At 42.6% G+C, this 27,347-nt stretch overlaps 1 protein-coding gene across 1 annotated transcript in view; it reads right to left on the reverse strand.

Moving 5' to 3' along the window:
- Window positions 1-27,347, reverse strand: part of CNGB1 (cyclic nucleotide gated channel subunit beta 1) — a 1,925,718-nt gene that overhangs the window by 1,683,950 nt on the left and 214,421 nt on the right. Inside the window, exons 12-14 of the mRNA XM_069217388.1 lie at window positions 14,848-14,884; window positions 14,273-14,287; window positions 12,733-12,802 (exon numbers count right to left, since the gene is read on the reverse strand). Of these exons, the coding sequence (XP_069073489.1) occupies window positions 12,733-12,802; window positions 14,273-14,287; window positions 14,848-14,884 (122 nt within the window). The remainder of the gene's footprint in view (window positions 1-12,732; window positions 12,803-14,272; window positions 14,288-14,847; window positions 14,885-27,347) is intronic.

Below are 27,347 nucleotides of genomic sequence, written 5' to 3' on the forward strand. Positions count from 1 at the left end.
GCAGCTGTAAATAAAACAAAGGGGGAGTACCGGTGGCCACTGGGAGGTATATTCCAGTAGGTATAATGACCAGGAATAAGCTATTTCTAAGCAGATTCAAGAACATGGCTGCTAAAACAGCTAAACTGGCTGGTGTTTTTTTAGTTAACTTTAAGTCCTGGCAAGATGTGAATGCATATTAATTCGACCTCTACAGATGAGTTGAGGTAACGCAGGGGGAATTTAACGTGCATGGTGAGATGTACACCACAAAAGCAGAATGGGAACTGCTACCATGTGCTGCAGCTACTGTGTGCAAGCAGAGAAAAACACACAGCCTATGCACAACAAAACATGTGACAAACAAGAACAACATGCATAACACAACGTACACTGAGCTGAAATTGAATCATGTAATTGTCATGTGGACTGAACAGATGTTGCACCAGGAAGTCAATTAACTCTTTCCCAGAGGTACAGGGAAAGATCTGTGTCCCTGCACTACTAGTTGAACCTACACCACACAGCCTGGTAAAAAAACATCTAGGATGCAATCACTCTACAGCAGATTCTTGGCTGTGCTTGAGTAGCAAAACCAAACTGTGGAGCTTCTATGGTGAGCACACAGATTTGGAATCAACTGGAGAAAAACAAAATTACAGTGCATGTCTTAAAAGCAAGGACTTCGATTACTACAACTAGTGCAGTAATTCATATGAGAAACTCTCTAGCACCAAAGTTTGATGAATATTCAATGTGAGAGGAATTACCGAGGACTATTGACTGTCACTATACTCCCACTGAGTTGCTTGTGTTCCGCTCAGGGAAAACCTGTCCGGGCAGATCGGGCTTGACTGTTCCCTTTGGAGCAGGGTCAAGCATGATTAGTATATGTTGGCACACCCTCCACAAACTCTGGAAAATTGTCTAATGGATCCCACCTGCAGGACAGTCACTGACTCCTTAGTCACAAGCAAGCTGTACTACAACAACGCTCTCTACGCCGGCACCACGATGAGAAACATCATAAAGCTGCAACTCATCCAGAACGCCGCCGCCAGACTAGTTCTTAACCTCCCACGCCAAGAACATATCTCCCAGCACCTGAGGACCCTCCACTGCTCCTGACAGAAAAACGAATCACTTTCAAGTTACTCACCCACATGTACAAAGCCATACATAACGTCGGACCAGCCTACTTGAACCACTGTGTCTCCTTCCACACCCCCCGTCAGATCCCTCCGCTCAACTGGCTCTCGCCACTTTCTCTCGCATTCAGAAAACCACCACTGGAGGACGATCCTTCACCTACATTGCAGCAAAGAGCTGGAACACCCTACCCCTATACCTCAGATGAAGCCCATCGCTCACCAGAACCAAACTTGGCTTTTTCTATAGTGAACAAGCAGCGTCTGTGGATAGAGGAACTAGTCAGATCTTCGTCGAAACAAAGCTGTCTGAACTAGGAAGGAGATGAGATGAGAGAGAGACAGTAAATGAATCCATAAATAAGAAGATATAAAATGGGCCATCCTAAAACTAGGGACTAGTAACACACTAGGGAATGATGGCCTCTCTGTGGGGTTTAGCAAGGACTATATGAACTTACTGGCACCCCCATTGCTAACCATGTACAATGACATTCTAGACGCTCTAGGTAAGAGACAATTGATAGAAACACTTGTAAAGGTGCCAACTGTGGTTCTTCCTAAAACATTAAAGGACCCTTTAGATTGTTAGTTGTACAGACATATCAAGTACATCGAATTCTGGGGAAAGTTCTTACCAGATCTTTGGAAATAGTGTTGGAGAACTGTAAGTTAGCAAGCTAGTACAAACACAGGTGCACACAAGGGTATTAACAGCACTACGTTTACTGCCTAAGAAACCATTAACGTCACTACCAATGCAAATACACACTGGGTTTGAAACAAGTGGACCATCCGGATCAGCATACAAACATGTATATACCAAATGTATCTATATGGCATACAGTCCTCTACCCCACTATTACTGGTTTCCTGAGAAGAAGCTTTTTCTGCATTGTTAGCCCTATATTTTGCTGCCTTTACAACTCTGTGCAGATTACACCTGCTAACCAGGAGAAAAAGTGCCTGTTCTCCTCTTTAAGACATGTTAAAATTGGCTTAACCCTGACTGACACAATTAATTTTCCTATACGGCCATATAGTATGGTGTGGAACTACACCTCTGGCATAGAAAGTTAAATGCCCCTGTGGAATGCAGCACCTGTTGTGCCATCCATTACAGTGGCAGTGAATGCCTGGCTCCATGTCTACTCTCAACAGCAGCAGATTGAATTCTGCTGGCTATGCCTGTAGAAATCTCCCTTTTGACAGGTAGGAAAGCCGGATTTTAAATATTGACTAAATCACCCTTAAGTGCATCTTGCTGCCCACAAGGTAGGGTGCGTAATATGTAAGAGAGGAATATGTGTGACATTAAAAATGGTATGTTACCCTAGTGGCTAGGCCCAAAACGCCATTGTCACTGGTCAGGCTGTAGCTGGCACATAGGAAAAGTCAAAGTATAGTTTATACACTTTAATCTCTAACACCTGATCTCTACCAGCTACAGACTGCATTCAAAGACTTATTTTTCTAATAAATAAAATCCAATCTAATTTCAAACACATTTTTATTAACTATATTGGAAGTATTTCTTTTAAAAAGTTACCTTTACCCTGCCTGAAGCTGCAGGAAGCTAGTATGCATTAGCTATCCAGTAACTGCCCAGCCAGTGCTTGGCCTAAACTAGGTGTGAAAATTGCTCCTAGAGCAGCGAAAATGGCCTAAGAGTCAGGAGATGTTTTCTTGCCCTGGCAGGAAGATCCATTGGGGTGGTCCCAGGAACTAAATGTACTTCAAATGGACCTTCCCTGTCACAAGTAACTGTTATTTAACATCTGGAAAAGTCCCAGCTTTTGACCCCGTAGTCAGGCTGGCACCAAACCCAGTGGAAGGGACGCAACACCCAGAAGCGGTTTTGAGGGACCTCAGAGTAGGGGACTGCTCATTACTCTGATCATACCTCTGTGTGGAAACAAAGGTTCTGCACAAGGGGAGAAAAGTTCTTCATCTTGGATTTTGAGAGTGACGCTACTGTGTGAGGCTACTGTGGGACTGTTGGCAGTATGGCAAACAGGGACTACTGAAAAAATGGTAAGGGTTGCCCTTGGAAACTTCTACACCATTGGATAGGGGGTGCCCTAGAATCACCCCTACCTGCTAGATGGTGCCAGGAATAAATGTGACATCACAACACACCTTGACAGAACACTCTCTAGACCTGTGGAAGAACAGAAGAGGACTGAACATACTGTCTACGACTTGATAGGAGCACTGAAGGACTGACCCTGCTCCCTCTTTTACCCAAGACAAAGAAGTGGACTCCAAGGGTCAGTTGGCTGTTGGCCGTGACAAAAAGGGACATAACAAGGTTCAAGGGCTTTACTAAAGCACCCAGCTGACTATTGGTAACTGGACTTGGATTGGGCTTTCCTGTTATCCTATGCCTGTCACCAGAAGAGCCTCTAAGAGCCCCCCCTGGGTCCGGGGGCGAGCTTGTGTTCCCCTGTGGTTGTTTATGTCAAAGGGACCTATCGTGGAAAGTAGCAGACCAGCAGATGCACATTGTCTGACTGAATTTCAGATTCATACCCTGAAAGGCCCCAACACTTCTAAAAATGACAAAGTCCCCTTCTACATTGGTACTTAGAAACTTTTTCAATTTAGAAATGTTTTCAACCTGTAATCTCAAAAGCTCCAGAGAGTTAAAGGGATGAGCACCTCTGAGCAGTTGCTTTGAGCAATCCACTTTAAGTTCTATGTAGGTGGATGCAAATCCATCCCACTCTGAGAAGATTTTCTGTTTTTGGATTGTGCCTTAGAAATCTTTTCAAACTTTAGGACTTCCAGACTTTCACTGCGATCGATCTACTGTGCCTGTTCAATTAGTGCGTCATCACGGTCAGCTTCAAATTCCACGTAGGTCCTGGTCTACCATGACCACTGATGCCATTGGCACTTTCCACTTTTTGGTGCTATTTTCACCTAAACCTTTTAACATCCATATCTCCTTATACCTTATTGGATTTTTTCCACTTTTGTGTCATTGTGTTCAATATATTTTTCCGTATTTTTCTGATTTGGTTTGTGACGGCCGCCCCAGCACCACCCCCAAAATAGTAATCCAATTTCTTACAAGAAGTTACCTGGACATAAAAACCTAATCCCTGGAAGGCATATGATGAGGGCTGCATAATGGAATTTCAAACGTTTTGCACTAAATAGGGGAAATCGCCATTGCCAGCTTCCTCACATATGCAAAAATAGATACAGTAATACAGAAGAGCGGAACTAACTTTCCAAATGAACCAGAAATGTATAAGGTGAGCCAGACCATCATAACTATAGGGAACAAAAGGAAATTGATTTCCAGGCTTACCCAACTATATTTACCAACAAAGAGCAGAAAAGCAATTATTTCTAACCTATAATTCTAGTTCCCCATCAGGGGAATATAGTGAAATCATCAGCAGTAAACAGTTCAGCCCATCTGAACACTTTTTCCAAAGTAACATTTGGTATAGTATCTTCTACTTACTTTATAAATGCTAGGAGGTGCAAGTGACAAAAATGTCAAATTTAGCAGCCATAAGACAGGCTGTATTGAATATTCCATTATTTACAAAACTTTATCCCCTCCATCGAGGAGGAGGGAGGGTTGCTTATAATTTCAACTGAGATTCCCTTGAAAATGAGGGTTATAAGTGACAAATCATTCCTTTTCTTTCAGGGGATCTCTAATGATAATCATAAGTTACTGTCTTGCAGATCTCCGAAACTAGAATATTTCTTAGTAATACAGCGTTAGCCACTTTACTTCTGGTTGAATAGGCTTTTGGTTTTCCAGGTAAGGTTTTGCTAGGTTTCTGGTATAACAGAATCATGCAAGACACTGTCCATCTAGAAAAGTACTGTTTTGATGTGGCAAAACCTGTTCAGAAAAAGTCCATATTTACAATTGTTTGGACTTTCTCAAATCCTTAGATCTGTCAGACAACATTTTTAACATCCTCCTCATCAAGAGTATGCAGAGACCTTGCTGCAGGAAATAAAGTGTTTGTAGAAAAAGGTGGTTAAGATAATAATATGATTGACATGAAAGTCTAAAACCATTTTAGGTGGGAATATGGCGTCAGTACTCGGTATTACCTTATTACACTGGAACACTGTGTATGGTTTGTAAGAGCACAGAACCTACATTTTGCAAACTCTGCATGAAGAGTTACTAGTGACTAGAAATGAAGTCTTCCAGGACAGATGTTGTGGAGAAGCCCTATGTATAGGGTCAAAAAGCGGACCTACGGAAATTTTATAAAAGGAAATATGTGAAGGACATTTTTGACAGGTGGTGATTGCTGCAAGGTAGAAGAAAAGTGCACCTTTGCTTTAGCCAAATGGAGCAGATATGGCAGAACTGCATCTTTTTGTAAGGGGATAGGTTTACGCCAGATGCAGAACCTCTTCAATTTGGCTCCCTTCAACAGATCCATGCACTCCTGAGGAAGATTCCAATGGGTATATTATATGAGTTCAAGAGCCAAGCTTCCAATTTAAAGGAGAGAAATTTGGGGTGCAGAATCTGGCCTTTAGACTTTTGAAGTAAGTCCAGTCTGCATGGCAGCCTCGTGTGTGCTTGCTCTAAGAGATGGAGAAGATCCTTGAACCACCATTCACTGTGCATATCTGTAGCAATAAGAATCATTCTGGCTTTCAAGTGGGTGAGCTAGATGATCACTGTTGGCTGTACGAGAAATGCAGAAAAAGTGTGAAGGAATTTGCCAAACCAGTAGATCCACAGGGCAATTTCCAATGTGCCTAGTTGGTAAAAGTTTAGGCATTTCTTGTTTGCTACTTTTCCAAAGAGGTCTATTTGAGAGAACCCCAATCACAAAAGATGGCTCAAGAAGACGGCATTGTTTAATACCCATTTGTGGTTCTCCTGAATGGTTCTGCTCAGTGTGTCCACTTGAACATTTTGGATACCTGACACATGAACAGCCATAATTCTGAAATCCCTTGGGATTAGCCATTTCCAGATTGTTTGTGTTTCCAGGGACAGTGGTCTAGACCTCTTCCCTCCTTGTTTGTTCAAGTAATACATGCTTGTTGTATTGTCTATTAGATCAAGGATGGTGTCCATTGTGAAGGGCCGAAGGAAGACCTTTAAAATCAGAGGAACTGGTCTCAGCTGTAGGAAGTTGATGTGACAAGTCTGGTGCAATTTGAGCCAGTGGTTTTTGGTGCCTGGCACTGTCCCCTAAATGACAACCCTGGCACTTTTGGCAGTCCGCTACATGGGTGCGCTGTCTAATTTTGAAATGAGCAAATTTGTTTATTAATTCAAAATGCACCAAAATTACACAAACCTGCCACCCAATACATTTTGATAGCCTTGTGAAGCCTGGAATAGTCTAAAATGACCAACCCGTAGGAGTATGATGGTTAGTAATAGTGTTGATAATGGTACTGGCAGCGCTGGCAGGGGCAATGTCTGGTGCAAGCTGCAGTGGCCTCCTTTTACAAGTTAAGTTCTAGTCTAATTCTTTGGGGAACATGTGTCTTGAATCTGAAGATGATCCACGTGAGCAAACCAGACAGGGAGGAGTGTCACAATCATTTGTATTCAAATGTCTTGATGAAAACTCATTCCCTTGAGTGGATCTTCTGGAAAACACCACCAATTGAGTGGTTGCTATGCATGAATTTTTAAAGATCATTTTGTCTTCCCAGTTGTCTAAAAGCTGGTTCTACTGATCCTCCAGACACTGTTGCCGAGGTCTCAAATTCTAGCGTATATTTGGTACAAGGAAGATGCATGATGTCACTGACCCTAGAAGAGTCAATATTTGCCTTGCTGTTGGATGAGCTCTTCTCTTCAGAATGCACCATTTCTCAAGGACAGTTATATATCTCTCTCTTCAGATGGAAATCCTTTTGTGCTTACCAAATCCAAATCTCCAATCAGTACAGGGGATTGTACTGGGATGATAACAGATTTTTTGTGCGACTTACACGCAGTCCAAATCAGTTGAGGGTGATGGCAACTATCTAGTAATGTTGGCACACTGGCTGATACATTGATACCTCGATTAGCCGATCATCTAGATAGGGATAGACAAATGACTTAAGCTGCCTGAGATGCGCTGCAACAACCGCCATGCATTTTAAAATGATCATTGGTGATTAATTGAGACCGAAAGGAAGGACATTGTTTGGGTAATTGTCATTTTCCACTGTAAAACTGATAAATTTGTGATATTTTTGGGCTATTGGTATGTGGAAAAAAACATCTTGCAGATTACAGAGCATGGACAATCCCCCTAATGGAGTCGAGTGTAGATCTGATGCAGTGCCAACATCCTGAACTCTTTTTTATAAATCCACCTGGTTGCTTTCTTCAGATGTAGGACAGTTCTAACCTCATTTTTAAGTCCTTTCTTCACAAGAAAGCAACATGAATTAATTCTCATTGGTTTGTGAGGAATTGGGACCTTTTCTACAGTCTGTTTCTGTAGAATGATAGAGACGTTGTGCCAAAGTTGTTCCAGATGAAAAGGTGATGATGTGTTTGGTAAAATTGCTGGTAGAGGATACTTACACCTGAGACAGTATACATTTTGCAATCATCCAGAACTCAGTTGTCATTGGTTATATTGTCTACTCTTCTAGATAAATTGTAATGCTTCTTCCAACCGGATAGTGTAATGGAGCAGGTGGAAGAAGGAACTCTTTGTTAGCAACAGGTATTGGGTTTAGTGGCTGAGGCAGATTACTGTCCATCTCCTCGGCCTCTTTATTAAAGGCTTTGCTGTTGACATCTCTGTTGTTGCTAATATTGTTCTTGAGGCCAGTGAGTGGTCTGAACCTCTGATAGAAATATCGGCTCATAGGATCTATAGGAATGTCTATTGTATTCCTTCCTCTTCTCAAAGCCGAACACCCAGAGTGTCTAGTTCCGTTTTTACATCAGACATCTCATCATCAGCATGAGCTCTAAATAATGTGTTCCATGTGAATGGGAAATGTAGGATCCTGTGCTGTGCTTCAGGTTTCAGGTCTGTGAGTCTGAGCCAAAAGGAGTGATGCATATCCAAACCGTGGCAGTATCCTTGAGATGTTAGCATGTATTTATCTGCTGCAGCACTGATGATCTGATTGGAAACCATCATGCCTTCTTTGAAGATTTCCTGGAAATCTTTAGTTCTGTCTCGAAGTAGATCTTCTATGAATTACTGAAGTGAGTCCAAGAGCGATCTGTCATACCTCCCCAGAAGGGCAGAAGCACTCTCTGCCTTCACTGTGTTAGCCAAAGTGCCACATACTTTTCTGCCCACAAGTCCAGTTTTTGTCTTTACTTATCAGGGGTAACTGTAGAGGAAGGGGCTGTAGCATGAAGCTTCTGAGCAGAGGACACAGTCAAGGAGTCAGGTGAGGGATCTGCATGAAGGAATAACAGATCTTGGTCAGGTCGCCTGTAATTATTTTCTAGGAGAGAAGAAGCCACATTGACAGAGGCCTGAGTCAGGAACAGATCCATCCCTGGTTCAATGACACCTGGGGCCAGAGGGAGAAATGGTCTTGAGACTGACCATTGGTGCAATGTCTGAAATATTACAGATGTAGAGGATGAGGTAGCCAGCAGAGGAATAGTTCATTTGTTGCCACCTCTATGAGGATAACCTGGAAAGTGTTAATGTCATCTGCAGGAAATATCGGTCCGTATGGATGTCCTTAAGCAGTTGTAATGGCGTTGAGACATTAACTTAGACCTAGGGCGAGGTCTGGTATGTAAGGACTGAAATCTGTAGCGCGTTAGTAGAGGCTCCTAAGAGGAAGGGGCTGCAGCATGAAGCTTTGCTGATGGAAGCAAAGTAGGAATTATCAGTGGAGTAGGATGAGGAGAAGGGGGATTCACTGGTGGCTGTGGAGGTGTGGAGACTGCACTGCAGTTTATGGAGGCGAATCTGGTATAATGACTGGAGAAGCCGGTGTAGATGGCGAGTAGGCTCTGGAGTACTCTAAATCCGATTCTGCGGGCAGGTTGCTCATTTAGTCACAAAAGTCACTCCACCTTTTTTTTTTTTTTTTTTTTAAATAGAAGGGGGATGCCTCGATGTCCAACCATGTCTCATTAACAAACCGCTTGACATCGATAAACTTCCTCTTGATGTCTATGCCCTCGACGTCGAACAAGGATGTTGTCTATCACTTTGACTTCCCTTCTAGGATCTCCTCCTATGGGAGTTCTCAGAGAGAGAGATAGTGTCACTGGTAGAGGGAGCACCCTCTCCTTGCCCCTCAGTATCCCTCAAGCAGGGAATCTTGTCTTTTTTCACTATTCCTTTTGACCATGTAGGTGAATGGTCTCACACTCAGTTAAGGTGTGCCTGTAGAGGGAGTTGCACTGTTGACAACTTCTGGGATCAGGATTGCTTGGCAAACAGAATACAGATCCAGTGGGGGTTTATTTTTGCCATTTTTTGCCATAATCTGAGCACTTCACAAAAAGTGCTGCTTTTTCGCAAAAATATTTCCTGTCAGGAAATTATCCCACAGTACTCCTTGCTCCAGGATCCTGTCAGCAGGAGCCAGGAGAAATAACGGAGTCAACTGCCACCTACGGGGCATGATGGGACATTGGAAGTCAGGATGCCCTTAAAGGTGCAGTATTCTATTGTCTTCCTTACATCGCAGCAGCCTATAGAGTTAAATTGCCCTATCCCTCCCAGTCACTCACTTAAAAGGAGAATAAAACAAATTAATTTGTGAAGGAGGCTTTCAACATATCACCTTTTCTTATATTTAGAGATCTTTAAAGGTTGTATGTATTTTCTTCTATCTTTTCAAGTAAATTAATAAAATTGCAGTGTAGCCTTTCTAAGGCTGCACAGTTTTACATTTTTGTCACAACTGTCCAACGGTCTTTCCAAAGTAAGGCAAAGTTACTGCACAAAACTTTGGAAAAGGGGCTTTAGGGTCCCTGTAGGTGAGTTGAACTACTGAGTCCTTATGATTATCAATGGAGATCCCTGAGAGAGAGCTGAAGGGATTTAAGGAGGCAATGGCCACAGATGCCCAAAAAGGCATAAGGGCACGGACATGTAGCAAGATATTTACAAACTGTAGAGAAGTCCCCATAAATGCTGAAATTAAGGTAATTAATTAAAAAAGAAACCAAAACCTATATGACCCCTCCACTGATACATAAAATTAACTTTGTGAACAGAAATTAATGTCCCAAAATGCAGGATCTCTGTTGGCATGTATATACATATGTGGTGGGAGAGAAAGGAGTTCCAAAAATTCTAGCAAGAAATAGTATGCCAGTTAAGGGATCTAGCTGGCATTTCTCTTCACCCTTCCATGCATTTTTGCCTCCTGGGTCTGGTACCCAGTAATAAATACAGAAGAGTAATATCTAAGTTGTGGAGTTGAGACTGGCTCTGACTAAAAGGAGAACTGCGCTAAAAGGGGAAACAAAGGGTGACTGAATATAAAATGTAGGCAGCTGAAATGATCAACGAAGATTACAATACCAAAATGGGGAATCCTCTGGAACTATGGTAGAGGAGATGATCTTAACCAACTTATAATATGAGGATGATTCGGAAGAAGGGAAACAAGGGGGGTTATCACAACTTTGGAGGAGGTGTTAATCCGTCCCAAAAGTGACGGTAAAGTGACGGATATACCACCAGCCGTATTACGAGTACATTATATCCTATGGAACTCGTAATACAGCTGGTGGTATAGCCGTCACATTTGGGACGGATTAACCCCTCCTCCAAAGTTGTAATAACCCCCAAAATCTAGATATAGATGAAGCACAAGGGACTGAAGAAAGGGTCCCAAATAAGTGTCTAATGTTTAAAAAGACAGTACAAAGGTGCAGGGTGGGTTTTGGAAGCCACTGATTTACACGGGGAGAGAGTGGGATATAGTACAAGTTCCTAATGAGCAGTGGTGGTGAACTCCTGGTTGTATGTTATATTGTGTTATTTTTCTTTTGTGAATACAATTAATTAAATATTTATATAAACAATCTTACATTGGTTAGTGACTATCACAGGAATTCTAAGTAGAAATTAGTTTGCAAATCAATTCTGATGAAATTTCCAGTAGCACAAAACATGAGATCATATTCGCGTGTACAGGAAATGTGATGGGTCTGTCATGAGTGGCATGCTTTTTGTATATGTTGGATAATATTACAGGTATTGGTGCATGTCATCTTTGCCCTTGTTTGTGCACAGGACGGGGCTGAGTATATGACAGACGGGCTATGCCTAGGATTCTGCTTTTCATATACATGGATTTCTTCGCTTTGTTTGCTCAATCAGCAAGTGCAAATTGTCACATATATCTGCTGCTCATGTTGTAGTAGAGATGGAGTTTTCCATTCTGTACGCATTTCACAGTGTATAGATATCTGATTGGAAGTTAAATCTGGACTAGTTCCATGCCGGTGGAATTCCAAGTGGTTCATCAAAGAATAACAGGATTGTTTTCTGTCCTTTGGAACAAATGCAGGATCCAATTGTGGGGTCTCCCCACTTGCTCCATTGACCCTAATGCGTGAAAATGGTATATAATACCTTAATAACTGGGACGGGGAGAGCACTGACCAAGTTCAGTGGAGAAATGCCGAAAACAAGGCCTCCTGTGCTAACATTCAGGTATGGAGGGAGGCTTGGAAATGATAATCATATTTTAGATAGATACAGCAAGCTGTTTGTCAGCTGAATCTAATATAGTTAGGGGTTTTAATAATAGTTTAGAGAAGTGTGAAGTACAATAGTCGGGGTTTAACTAGCTTCCACACTTATCTATTTTTTGGCTGCTGAAATGTTCATTATTATGATGATAAATTTTACTCATCTGATTCGCATGACAAATTCTAGTCCATTATAAAAGATCAACATTTGTCTCTGCTAATTTTGGGGTTCAGGTTGGGACTCATATCATCTGCAGATGTAAAAGATTCGTAGGTAGTTTTTTTCTGACTCCTAACACTCCTATTCCAAAAGATAATAACTTCGTGTTTGGGGGGGGGTGGGTACCAGTCAGTTTTCCTTTTCTCTGAAAAGTTCATATTTTCATTTTGGCGCTCAAGAAATTGATCAGGTGTGGTCCCAAAAATATCAGAGTGACAGGACGCTCAGTAATGCAGGAACTCTAACTAGTTACTTCCTGGTACAGGAACCGTGATGGGATTCCTATTTCCTGGCACAAAACTTTAATGGCAATTTTATTTCTGGCATACATTTTTGCTAAGGAAGAGGTCACTATTACTCCTTAGGGCAGCATGTTCATACTACTTTGCTACAGCGGAGGAATGATATTCTTGGGCACTGGAGAGGGCGAACTCACAGGTCCATATTCAAAAACACCATAAAAGGTTATTAGGTTTCAGTCAATATATCTGAAAATGTTATTTGAGGCGATCTACCCGAGTATTTTTTTAAATGTTTTTGGATGGAGATAACATACTTCCTCTGAGTGGTTTGATTTACTGGAAGACCTGTAACTGTAATCTCCAAAGTCCATTCGTATTTACAAGGACTGAGATGGATTTGTATATTTGAGGTCAATAGTATGAAACAGAAACAGCAAGCGGCATGTATTATTGTAGACTGCATGAAAGCACAGGGATTATCACACTCACCTGTGCCATCTGCTTTGTGACGGGCTGTGGCATCACCTTCTCCAGTCCTTGCGAGATCCAGTCGAGTACACTGCCAAAGAAAAAAGTAATGATTTCAGAGTCAATGTACAAGATTATATTACAGGCTCTGGCAAAATCCAGAGTGAAGATTGTGTAGCAAGGTGCATTATGCAGTAAAGACAATTGGCTCTCAGTAAATTGCTGGAAACTGAGCATGGGAAGGAATTCGGTATCAGCAAGTGCAGAGAGAGACAGAGACAGAGGGTCAGAACTCCACAGCAGGTGCTTCAAGTGACGGTTGCAAAGGATTCGGATGTAGGATCCGGTTGTTGTGGGATAATGTCTCTCAATAAAGTTGCTCAAGAAAAGATTACCAGTCCCTACCGTAATTGCTAATGCATTTATATAGTATGATACTACCAGTGTTGTGGCACTGAAGTGCTGTTAACTTACCTTTGAAAGCAGACACGCTATTTGGAGTAAATTATAGAGTGCCTTAAATTTGGGTGTAGAAGCATAACGTGGTTGTGTGTGGTTCAAGTTGTGTACGAAGGTTGCACAAAGCGGTGCATATCAGTGGGCCAGCAGTCAGGATGCTCATATTAGGAGGGGGCATAATTGAGGGATGAGCAACATGTTGGTGTAAAGGACATACAAGAAAATTTGAAATGTGCACCAATTATGGTACACTGATTGGTAGGCAACATTAAGCTGCAGGGAGTATGTCCCTTGTCAATTTATAATAGGAATAAATTGCTCACTGGCACATTTTCAGATATCTTGCTGAGGCTCAGATTGGGTATAGAAAATGAAAGCCTTGATATGGTTACTAAAACTGTGCAAATAGATGTCCTTCTCCCAAGCAAACAATTCCCAATAGTGTAGCCATCCAAAGGTAGTTGCGTCCATGTCTAGCGATCTCAGGATTTATGGACATCGAGGAGCTGATCAGCTTCTTCAATGCACTCAGCTTGAGCCAATGACATGACATTTACAGTGATCTGGGACTAGGTGGACCTCCTTAGTGTCCTTGCCGTCTACTGGATGGCAATACATGGACAATTAATCTAACAAGTCCTCTTTATTTACAGTGTTCTGAGACCAGGTGGTCCTCCCCAGGAGCTTTGAGCTCTGTGGTGTAACAAAATCTAATAGGCCCATCCATAGAGGACAAGTCACCTATGGTTATCAGACATTGAGCAGGACTCCTCACCAACTTTGTTCTCTGTGGTCAACCTAGAATTGACCGGTGCGCCCTAAGAGAACTTGACATCTATGGTAATCTTAGAATGTATCTGCCTCTTCAATGGTCTCAGTCCACACAATTACCAAGGCTATGCCTTGACAGCTTGTGATTACCATCTGCTGTGACATTCTAGAGAGGTTATGAGGCATTCCATGGGGAGTGGTGGAAACAGCAATGGAAGGGTGACTAGTGGATGATACAGCTGGGTTTTGAAAATTAATAGTATTGAAGAGTTGTAACAAATGGACATGCACAGGCCATCCGGCAATTTTTCCAATCTTGAGTGCTCCTTACCGCTTCTCTTCAGCCCTGAAAAACAGAAGCATAAGAGACAAATTACATCAAAAGGGTTTACACGAAGAAGTATGTACAGACATAATGGGAAGTAGAGGACAATGCAGGAAAGGTCCAGAAATATAAACATCACAGAGCAGACTAGCACCACAAATATAATAACAATTACTGCAGATGCTGCATGAGAGGAAACAGTAGATCACACAGCTAGGTACACTCTGAGGGATTACTAAATACAGGAATTAAAAGCCACAACATAAAGAAAGGACAAGCAACACTTGCAAGTCATGATGACTGATCAGTATAGGATTCATGAAGGAAAGGAAAAACAATTGGCATACAACAGAGGAGACAGCTGACTGCTGAGAATGATCTACAGCATTGCTACTCAATGGATGGAAATTATCAACAGTACTATCATGCCACATAAGAGAAGAGCAAAAAAAAGCACTCAAGCTAAATACAAAGAACAAACACTTACTACAAATGCTGTGAAACACTGACAACCTACAGAAGGTGCTTATATAGTGCTGAGCTACAAAGTAGGCATAACAAGAGAGTTTCAAATTCCTTACCTGGTGGTCTTCAGATCTTTTTCAGAAAACCGGCGTACTGAGGAAAAACAAAAAAGACAAAAATTAAAATGTTTGCTCTGCCATTGTGAGGTGCCAGTGATTGTGAAACTATGAGGCAGGGCTAAAACTTTATTTATGTATTTCACCTTGAGCTGTCATGTAGCTTGTGCAATCACCTCAAGCGGGATCTCTAGAAGAAAATCCAATCTCAGTATCCTGGAAATAGCTAGGCAGATGTGGCAGAAGGGGAGTGCCTATAGCTTCTACAAGATGAGATGACCCAGTCATCTCTTTCTTTGCCCACAACTCTGTGATACCCACCCATGCAAGGAAGTAGGTATGGGAGGTTAGTGTTACACAGCGGCTAGAATGCAGATATAAGCAACTAAGTGGGAAGTTTCTAAATTACACCCTTGTGTGCCACTGCCAGAAACACAGCAAACAGGACCTGAAAAAGGGATGCTGGGTCACAGCAGAGGAAATGAGGACTTCATGGTCGTCATGTAGGGGTCTCCAGGGGTCCACCTGCGACCACTGGCTTGCCTCTTGCAACCCCCTGGCTCTGCCTTTGTGTCCCCTAGCCTCGGAAGCGGCAAAATAAGTGCCACGAACACAGTGGCATCTCGTCATTATAGATTATAGACGTTGTTTAGGGCTCCACTTGTTGTCTCTATTTTTTTCATCACACTAATAGTTAATAATGCTTCATTATTCCAATTAGTGTTAATAGTGGATGATGCTTCATTATTCACTATTAGTGTAATAGCGAATGGGGTACAATTAGCTGGAATATGATTTTCTTGGGCAGTTGAGGTGTTTTTAAATGTATATTGTATGCGTGTTTGCCAGTGGAGTAACACACTTAAAGTGGCCTCCCTGCAAAGTACCTCAGGGGGTCCCCGCCCCTTGGACCCAATCAGCGGCCTGTCGCTCGTGCACAGTGCTGATGGGGCCCACTGGAGCTCGCCCCTCTCCTCTTGCCCCCCATACTACAGGGCCTTTGTTATGCCTCGGGTCTTTGTGAGTGAGTGTCTGTTTACGTGAGAGCAAGAGTGTGTGTGTGTATGTGTGTGTGTGTGTGTGTAGGTGTAAGCATGTGTGTTTGAGTGAAATTGAAGGTCAAAGGGCGCGTGATGTCACTTCCGCTACCCCTGGCATTTTGGTGAACTGACGCTCATGGAGGACCTAGGAAATTTGTAATTTGTTTTTTTTAAAATTGATTTATATGGATCATTGGAAGGGTATAGGTGTACTGGAACATCTCTCTCCAACTGAAACAACATCTCTCAGGCATGTCTGACTCTTTTCAATCAAAGATATAATACTAGGATTTTGAGTTCTAACATTTTATATTTCACTAGTGAGATGTGCTGATGTCTGAGCTAAGCCAGTCTCCTCTAATACACTGTATCAAGAGCAAAACATGTTAGGAGTTGTATTTACTTATTCCATCTTGGCTTGAACAGTGCTTTAGTAATACTAATTAAGTTATCTTGGACATTGAAGAACTAGCACCTTGCGGTGGGGGAGGGCAAATAGTGTCAGTAGCTTTCACTGGAGAGCACTGCAAAATATTCACCAGTGGTAGTGACAAAAAGATTTGCTACTGAAGGACGCAGAAATGAGGAACTATCATGGGCAGGGTCAGTGACAAAAGCCTTCACTAGTGGGCACTGAGGAGCAAGTAATGGTATGAGGCAGGGACGGAATTACCAATGGTTGACACTCATGAGGTGGCATCTGAGTGGTCATATGAGAAGATATTACTGGTAGACACTGAGTACTTTGCACAGGGTGGGTGTCAATGCAGAGAAGCCCTTACTATAAGAGGCTTAGCCAGCACCAGGAGGACAACTGATGTACATGAAGCCTGTACCCTGAAAGTAAATCTTCTCTGCAGACTATACTTTGACCTCCACCAACTGAGAAGTGGAATGTATTTGCATGAAACTACCACCAGGTCCTTACAGTGACATTCAGCTTGGGGAGAAGATCTAATTAGTAGATGCTTAGCTAATACTAACGGGGGTAGCTGTTGCACATGGAGCCAATACCATGAAAGCAAATATCATAAGATTCTCCTTTGACCTCCGCTGTTGGACATCTCTGCAGGTACACCCCCAAACATTTGCCTTCACCCCTCCTGTTTCCTGCACCATTTTGTTGGCTTTTAGGACTCTGTGCACTTTATCACTGCTAACCAGTGCTAAAGTGCTTGTGCCATCTCTTTTAAACATGATAAAATTGGCTTACATCCAATTGACACATTTAATTTACTTCTAAGTCCTTAGTAAAGTGGCACTACATATATCCAAGGCCTGTAAATTAAATGCTACTAGAGGGCCTGCAGAAGTTATTGTGCCACTCACTTAAGTAGCCTTTTCAAACATGTCTCAGGCCTGCCATTGCAGTCAGTGTGCAGGTTCAAACTGCCGTTTCAACCGATCAAAACAAAATGTTATAAGGCTTAAACCTACCCTTGTAATACTTATGCATCACCCTAAGGTAGGCCCTAATCAGCCCACAGGGCAGGGTGCATGGTATTTAAAATGTTGGACATGTACTGTTAAGTTTTATATGTCCTGGTAGTGAAAAACTCATACATTTGTTTTTCACAATGTCAAGACCTACCTTTTTCATAGGATAACATTGGGTTACCTTATTACATTTAGTAAGTACTAACTCTTTATTGGGAGCAGGTGAAAATATCTTGTTTAGTATCTGGGAAATTGTCATTTCAAATTTACTTTAAAGCAGTGCTTTAAATGGAAAAATAGAAGTGCAGGTACTCTGTAATAGAGTACCTGCTTGTTTCTGAGAAGTGCCGGTACTCTCCAATTAAAAGTATTACGTTTTTCTTGAGATATGCCGGTACTCTCCCTCTCAAAATAAAAAAGTGCCGGTACTCAGTACCGGAGAGTACCGGCCCATTTAAAGCACTGCTTTAAAGGTAAGTTGAAGTTTAAGTTACAATTTTAAAAATGCCACTTTTAGAAAGTTGGCATTTTTCTGCCTGAACTATTTGGTGTATGCAGCCAGTTCCTGGGTCACATGACTAAGTGTAGTTGGCCTCTGTGTATGGATCCCAGACAGCTACAAGACAGATAGCCTAGGTATTGGCAGGATAGGCCTTAAAAGGCAGGATGGGAGGGCGTGAGAGCAGCCCCACCTACAATTCAGGAGGCTGTGCCTTGTTCACACACACACCGAACTTTACCCTACCCAGGCTGAAGCCTAGACAGGGAGGCAGAAAATTCCAAACACTGCTGAGGTGGGAAGCCTCAAGAAGTTTCTTCCACTTCAAAGGTGGCACCAGGGATGAAAAGGGAACCTTCAGACCCACTCTTTTCTGGACCTGCAGAAGACTCAGAAGGAGGACTGCTCTGCTGCAAGAAGCACTGCTCTGCTGCCTTGCTGCCTGAGTGAGAAGGACTCGACCTGCAGCTTGAACCTAGGACCACCACAGTTACTCCATGGACTAGTTGGCCGGCCTCCAGATCAGAGCCTCAGGGATAGAAAAGGCTCCAACCATCTTCAACCCTGCACCTGAAATCTACCTGCTGTAAGTCCTAACCACCTCAATGGTTGCATCTCAAGTCCCAGACTCTTGGAAGTGGGGATAAGGGTACTCTGGCAACCCAGCTGTGGTTTTCTCCAGAACCAAAGCAGCACAACGCAAACCTGATGCTGCCCTCACAGCTCCTTATCTCAACCAACACAGTCTGACACAGCCTTGACGCAAGTCTGCATCACAGCCCTCGCAGCTCATCAGAACCGATGCTGCATGACGGATCAAGACACAGAAGCCCACATTGCTACTTTGAACCCGCCGCTGTGCACCACAATGCCCTTCATCAATGACATAAGATAAATTATCAGAAGGCCAAAATTGGTCCCTGTAGCTGGCTCATGCTCTATTGTGGTCAGTCTGAACATGTGACTTTGTCTGGTCTGGCGTGATTTTTTACCAAAATCAATATAAGTGCATATCTCTGGTGTTAATAACTGATTTTTTGTTGTAGTCAAAACATTTATTAAAATGTATTCTATTTTTAGAAATTGTTTTGAGAATTTTTTGTGTTGCGTTTTCACTTTATTACTGTTTGAGTGCTGCATAAGTACTTTACACATTACCTCAAAGTTGAGCCTAACTGCTTTTGTGCCAAGCTCCCAGAGGATTAAGTGCAGGATGATTTAGTGACTTTTTGTGGTTCACCTGAAAGGGTTTCTGACTGTTGTTTGAGAAGGGTCAACACCTCCCCACTTCAAACAACATCCCTATTTCTTACATTCAGCCACTGAGATAGGCAGCTCTTTGCATGAAGTTACTACTACGTCCTTCCACTGACTTTTGGCTTGAAAGATATTTTTGGAATAGCACTATCCTTAGCACAGCAAAAGAAAAAAGGGCAAACAGAAAAAAGACAATGGGCAGAAGACAGAATCCATAGCCTAATATGGTATTATCTCCTGAGACTGATAGACTGAATCTCTCTCATTACTGTGTAGTGTAGCCATTTTTAATATAGTTTCATGCACGTTAGTTTAACATACTAGGCCTCTGTGCACTTTGCCCTAGATACATTTTATTCAGCCTCGCACTGTTATTTTACAATAACCAGTTTTACGGTCTTGTTTTAATTTCCGTCTATCACACTGTTTAGCTTAGTTCAGCACTGTGTTCTCAAACAATGCATTCTTGATCGCCCTGTGCTTCAGTCAAGGCTACAGTCTGGTACATTGCCGATAAACGTGGTAGAAGTTTAGTATCCAGTATTCGTAGAAAATACACATCCTTACGTAGGGACATTTTCTTAGAACATCTGCGTGTTAGTTATGAAAACACTTTCTAGTCCTAGTACACGTCAGAGGGAGATTCCAACCAGGAACCTACAACTAGATGCTGACTGCCCCGTTGCAGATGCTGATGCAGATTACAGGCCTTTGCTCAGGTATGAGGGTTGATGTCCTCCCGGGGAACCTGAAAGGCAGGCTTAGAGCTTCACATGCTGTGCTCAGAATATAACTTAGAGAGAACATAATCTAGTTGCACTATGATAGCCTTATTCTTGTGCTTCACTCTCATCGTTACTATTTTAATCCTACTGTGTTGAGTAGTTCTGGTTATTGCAGCTCACGCTTTGCTATCTAAAATGCAGTTGTTTTATTGAACTAATCTTTAAAACTTAAACTCCCTTTGTCATTTCTATATGAGACCGTGCTGTGTATGAGAGAACCGGTGTTGACCTGAGTGTCCACGACTTCCCTGAGAAGTACTAAGATGTCATTCGCTCGGCTGCCCAATTGTCTCTTCCCCTTGGGAGAGATGAGGCACTGCTAGTTAGCCAAGGCAAAACCCGGATTTAGAGTGGCAGGGTCCTTCACTGTGGGTCGGACTTAGTCCCCCACACTGCGAACGATCTTGCCGCTCAACATCCAGTAGTCTCATTAGGATAGTAAGAGCCTACACGACATCGCGCTGCCAACGTTTGGTCAGGCTCTAATTTTTGGGTCCACCGGTATATCTTGGTCTCATATAATATAATGACCCCTCAGTTCCGTATACGGAGACGTCCGTGGTACTGAGGATTTCCACCACCGCCGTATAGGTAACCCTATTTACAGCGGGTGGGTGTTCAAGCTTCTTAAAAGGAAAAAAGACCCTGTCTTGGTGTGCCTTCTCTGAACCTTTAGTGCTGTTATAATGGCAAATCCCCAGGCTGTACAAATAGCTCTTAATATGAGACAACCACTTACGACACATTTATTAGCACATGGATTTACAGCACAGGGCGGTCCAGTCACATTTGTGGTGGACGCTCACGAAGCTTATAGAACAGAGCTGTTCTATTCTTGTGTCCCATTTCCAGCAGTTGATAGGAACACAAATACATTCCATACATATACAGTTGCGAACGCGCCTGGGCAGTACAGGGTGTACGCATACTTAAAGATACCGCTATCTTATCAAGAACATAATAATTGGCTTGATGGCACCCTACCCCATATCGTATTACCAGTAAGGTTAGGTCCACTAAATAATGAAGGTCCTACCTGGCCTTTATTGGCCACATATACAGCTCATCCTGCGGTTGCGAACATGGTGGTAGCTGAGGTTTGACGCTTATATACTGAATTAACAGCAATATATAGACGATTAGTACAATTTGTGATGAAGACACTAAATACAAACCCAGCGCGTGCTGCTCCAGCACAACCACATGCAGTAACACCGGGTATAAATCCGGTGACTGTACACTCTATTATGGGTAAGGTCGCAGCAAAAGGAGAGGAGACTCCGTTTTAGCTGGCACAAAAAATTAATACGCTGGAGGTGGTATTTCCCCATACGGGACCTCAGGACAAACATAGGATATTAACTATGTGTTTACCCTTTGGGATGGTTCCCACAGTGGAACATTGTAATACATGGTGCACGGTGTTTGTCGCGCTCTATACAACGGCACATTGTACACCGACACTAGCCAACCTACCGGAAGTGCTTAAACAAATTCAAGATGAATACGGGGCTGCCCCGGCCTCAGATTTAAGAATGCAACTGATGGTCAATTTTGCCACGGTTTCTTCAATAATCCTAAGCAATCTTAAAGGGGAAGCAGTTGCACTTGTAGTGCGCATGCGTCTTCGTGATGTTCTGCAACAAGATCAGGAACGGGAGCTGCCTAAAATAATAGCGGAAACATATTCCAGTATTGGTCGAGATAGCCTGGGGGCTAGACCACAAAAACCTCAATTTCAGGGAAAAATTAATAAAGACAATACTAAACAACAACCTGAGGGTTATAAGAAGTGCTGGGAGAAAAAACAACACACACCTAAAAAAGAAAGGGGAGAATCTCCATGTCCGGAGACTCCGCAAAATAGGTATAATCTCAGAAATAGAGAGAATATAAAAACGCCTGATAGATATCAATATACTGATACACGCCAATCTTGTTCCTTTCATGTCTCTTCGGAAAAGAGAAATGAGAGATGTGGGCGATCAGAGCGGAGAACAGAGTACGTGAAACCCAGACAGGAATCACAACGCTCTTCGGAGGTTTCTGTCAAGAAGGTAGAGAAACCGGTACAACAAAAACAACAGTTTAAAAAGAAAAAAGTGGCAGCAGTCTCAGTTAGACATGCCACTCAGGAAGAGGGTTCGCTTGAAGAACAGGAACTGGGCTCTAGCACTGCTAGACAGTGCGGCAGAGGTCACAATAGTTCGCCGGAATCTTCTAGAGCATCTGGAAGTGAAAGCAACTGATTACTTCATACAAGTAGAAACAGCAGATATGCATGTCTCCGAACCCGATAGGTTGTATAGAGTAACACTACAATTGGAAGGAGACATTGAACGCACCATACACGCAATCTTCTGGGATCGTGTAATTAAGATATATGACATTTTGCTGGCCGAACAAGATTGGCCGCCTGATTTTGTCCGCACCTGCCCAGCTGGGGAGGTTATTAAACCTTCCTTCTCGCCCTTTGTTCCAGAGGAACTCGCTGAGTCCTATTCTATAGAATGTGCACTCGCACAGGCACCTGTGTTATATAGAAAAAAAATAGGGTGGGACAGGAATTCTCCCTATCATGTAATTGCCATTAAAGGTGAACCTTAGCCATAACCGCAATATCCCATTAAACATGAAGCAAGGGCACCAGTGAGAGAAATACTCACGCAATTAGAATACCAGGGGGTGATTGAACCCTGTGTCTCACCGATGAATAATCCCTTATTTCCTGTAGCTAAACCGGACCATTCACACAGAATAGTCTTAGACTACAGACATTTGAATGGACATACGCGTACATATGCTATACAAAACTTGCATAGCACTGCATTAATGAGCAACATTGTGCGGAAAAAATATAAAACTACTTTGGATATCTCGAATGGATTCTTCTGCCAGAATATAGCACCTGAAAGCAGAGATTTAACAAGCTTTAGTGTGCTAGGCTCCCAGATAAAATTCTGTCGTTTGACTCAGGGGTATAAGACAGCCCAGGACTGTTTGCAGCTCGTGTGACTGCTATTTTGCACGAGTTAGACCCTGAAGCATTGTCATATGTGGATGATATATATCTTACCGATGACGAGTTACTACAGCATTTAAGACGGGTAGCCCACATTGTTGTAGGGTTTGCCGAACTCGGCTACAAATTTAACTTTAAAAAGTAAAAAATTGCCTTCCTCAGTGTCCTGTTCCTGGGATATGAGCTGTCGAATGAAGGGAAGAGCCTAGCGCCACAATTCTTAGAAAAGTGTGCACAATTGCAACCACCAAATACAATTAAGAAACTCCAATCATTGTTGGGCTTTCTGAATTTTGGCAGAACATACATTCCGGATTATGCTACACGCATAAAGCCTTTATATGAATTAATATGTCCTGATTTTTCAAGCAAATTCTGGACAATAGAACATACACATACTCTTCGAGAGTTACAAGCAGATATGCTAGCAGCGAAACATCTACACACACGGGACAATAAGACACATTTGGTCATCAGGGTGATAGTTGGGGCCATTGGGTTTACTTATGTCACATTCAATGAAGGTGAGACAGTCCCAATAGCATACAAGTCACACTTGTATTCCGCTGCCGAACAACGATTTGCACCCACAGAGAAAATTCTCACTGCTGTACAGATGGCTGTTATTAAAGAGAGACCTCTGGCCCAGGGAAAACGCATTACTGTTGTTTCTCCTATTCCGGCCCTTGAGGCTGTTACAAAAGCTAGCGTCCCGAACGCAAAAGCACTCCACCCAAGATGGATACAATGGGTCACGTCCTTAACAGCCACTGATGTAGACTACATTTTTGACCCAAAGTTACAAACTCAGGAATTTCTACAATGTGAAGTTGAATATCCAGTTCCCGCTGACACATTGCCTATTGATCAATATCAAGTCATGTATACCGATGGCTCTGCGCAACCAGCGATTGGAACAAAACATCAATATTCTTCTGCATGTGCGGTTGTGAGCGGCTATATGGAGGGGGAGAAATTCTGTCCCCAACATACCTATACACAGACCTTAGGGGATTGTACAGCACAACTGGCTGAGCTAAAAGCTCTACTAATGGCACTAGAACATACAGATCCGACACAGTTCACACTGATTGTTTGTGATTCTTATTATTGCATCCAGTCTTTTAATGAATACCTGCATTACTGGCGCTTGAATGGGTTTAGAGATTCGAAAGGCAACAGCATAAAACACAGACTACTGTGTGGGAAGGTAGCAGACCTGAATGAGACGCTACCCAAAGTCCATGTTGTCCACACACTTGGACACCAGCGCGTTGGAATACACGTTGCTGGAAATACTTTGGCTGATGAAGCCGCGAAGTCGGCAGTGGCAGTTGCCACTGTATCTGCAATGACTCATTCGAGTTCCAAACCAGACACAGACATTATGGCTGCGATAAAAGCTACGGTTGATGGCACGCCTTATCCTAAAGGATTTCCTAACAAATACCAATACTTGATGGGAAGTATGCTGATCGCTGAAGTTAAAATTCCAAGCGTAGGCGTACACAACATCCCCAATAAAGATGTAAGACCACAATTGATTAAAGCAGCGCATGAGGGAGTGGCATCTGCACATGCTGGCGTGGCAGCTACAATTTTGCTATTGCAGGCCCATTATTGGTGGCCTGGTCTCTAGTATGTCCTTTGTTGTGACATCTGTCAACAAATTAAAGTTTCAACAGCTAAGCGCCCGCCGCAGACACCCCTCTTAATCTCAAACAGACCATTACAATGTGTGTACCTGGATCATTGCGGTCTATTAACACCGGATAGTGCATACAAATATATACTAGTTGCTGTTGATTCCTGCTCCAGATTTGTGTGGGTGTGGCCACAACGCTCGGCTGACGCTTGGACTGTCATTAAAGATTTGCGAGTCTTTGTCGGTACATATGCAGTTGCGGCATTCCATTCGGACCAGGGCCCTGCTTTTGCCTCAAGGGCATTCAGGGACACCATGGCTTCGTTGGGGGTCCAGCTCCAGTACTCGTCTCCATTTCATCCCAAGGGAAATTCTGTTGTGGAGCAATTAAACCGCGATTTAAAGCAATCCTTAACAGCCAGAGTCTTAGGTATGGGTCATAGTTGGCTAAACCACCTGTATGGAGTTCAGAGAGCACTAAATAACCTGCCTAGAAGGTCAGGTCCCTGGGGGGTCGTACTTCATATGAGTGCCTGTTCGGAACACAAATGTTTGTTCCGGATCTTGATGGTCCTGGTGTGGAGGCGGTGGAAACACCTTTTGGCATAAATGATCGTGTCACTGTTTTACAGGAATTCCAGCAGTTCAGTGAAGATAACTCTTCTAAAAGTGCTGCCTCCACAGGAATTAAGGATGTGCCAGTAACACCTACTGGCTGTATTCCCAGGGTTGGGGATCTTGTGCGTGAAAAGGTCGCAGTGAAAAAAGAATCTGGCCCTTCTTATCGAGCACCGGTCCCTGTGTTGGGGATACACGGAACCAGAACTGTTATTCTACCCCCGTTGCCAGGTGCCAAAGAAAATCGCTTTGTTTCTATTGACAATGTGAAGTTACAACATATGGCCGATTCTACACAGCCGACCAAGAGGAACGTCCAATAGTTACTGAATCCCTCTCACTACTGGAGATGAAGTTCCGCTTCAAGTTGTCTATACCAACACTGTTGACTCTCCGAGCTTGGGGAGGGTGGATGAAGATCTCACACTAGTTCCACTAACAACAACCAACTTAGAAACATTTGATCAAGTCACCATGGTTACAAACGTGATGGATGATGCTGTCTACAGTGTACCACCACGGGAAACACCAACTCCTCCATTGACCACGGCAGTACCTTTTGAACGGACTGCCTCTGGTTACTTTGCCGACAACGATGGTCTATCGGACTCGTTTGCCTCTTCGACTGCTGACCTGTCAGGTCCACATAAGCTGATACGTTGGCTTAAAGATACGTATTTTGTTTTTCCATGGAACTATCTGTGACTTTTATTGACTATGCTAGCATTTTTTCTTTGTATTGGGTTTGTCATTACCTTTTTTCTGTTGATACATGGTCATTTTCTTCCCGAGAGATCAGCGGATGAACAGGTGGAGGAGGTGTTGAAACCACATTTTTCATCACATAAGGTTCGAAGAGACTTGTCCTATGTGAACATTTCTGCAGTGCCAATTCCAGATAGGATTGTGTGGGATAAAGTAATGTTTGATATATACGGTCCCACTGAAATAATTCAAGTACTGTATGTGCTAAAGTTATCTATGAATGATATAGTAATGCCAGGCATTGTATCTGATGATTGGGATTTGAAGACAGTTGACTCAGTGATGACAGAATTGCAATATTACACTGTCTATGAAAATTAAGATGTTTACCAGTTTAGAGACAATTATGGTGACATGTTTTGCTATAATTATTATGGGCATCATTTCATACATAAAGCGAGCAGTCCAAAAACAATATTTGATTATACGCAATGGGAACATTGTCCAACTCCCCCGCAAGGGAGTTCAAAAACGTATTTTGATAAATTTACGTATTTTTGTGGGCATCATCAAAAGAATGCTGAGTCATATTATTTTAAGGTAACTCCGACTAGGGATAAACAAATGTTGACCAACACAAAATTTATATATTCGGACTCCTTTGTTTCCCGGTTATCAATTGAAGGTTATGAATATTGGTCAAAAAATGTTGATTTGAAAAGTGTTTGGGGAACAAAAAATTGGCAAACTAAGGGTAGAGAAACATTGTTTAGAGCATGTCTCATTCCCGTTCAAATGATTTCTTAAATGAAACAGTACAACAGACCAGTTGCTTAGGCTTAGCTACAATCAGAGTATTAAACATGCCCAGCATACCTGCCCATGCAAAATTTAATAACTGGCAAAAGTACACAAATGCAACTTTTAGTGAGCTTACTGAATGGGTCCAGAATGGTACATTTAACACTTCACTGACACGTCCAGGCGGGTGGTTATTGTGGCCAATAGATACCAACGGGTGTCATCAATGTTTTGTCACCTCCTCGGGGGGTTTCCGAACGAGTAGGTCAGACCCTTGCTATATATCACCAGACCATGCAGAAGTAATTACGATATATAGTGTGGGAAAATTGTGCCAGAAATGGCTAAAATCATCCTTGCTAGATGCAGTTAAGACACATCACACTCTCCTGTCTAATAACACTGACTTACAAGATTTGTTGTCATGCCCGAAGATACCACATAGGAAGCGTTTCTTGTATGAAGTATACAATGAAATATGGAAACTTTCCCAACAAGAGGCTGCAGCCCGGTTAAAGCAGATAGATCAGGAAAATCTGAAAAAAGCATAAGCTTCTTGTGGATAATGGGATTAAGACCTTGTCCGACCGGATATATACAATTAACAACATTGTTTCTTCTGCTATAGACATTATACGATCTGATATGTCTTCTTTGTATCATGGACAGAGTCAGACCAGGTCCATTATGC

Source organism: Pleurodeles waltl, chromosome 12 (assembly GCF_031143425.1).
Source record: "Pleurodeles waltl isolate 20211129_DDA chromosome 12, aPleWal1.hap1.20221129, whole genome shotgun sequence".
Taxonomy (NCBI): domain Eukaryota; kingdom Metazoa; phylum Chordata; class Amphibia; order Caudata; family Salamandridae; genus Pleurodeles; species Pleurodeles waltl.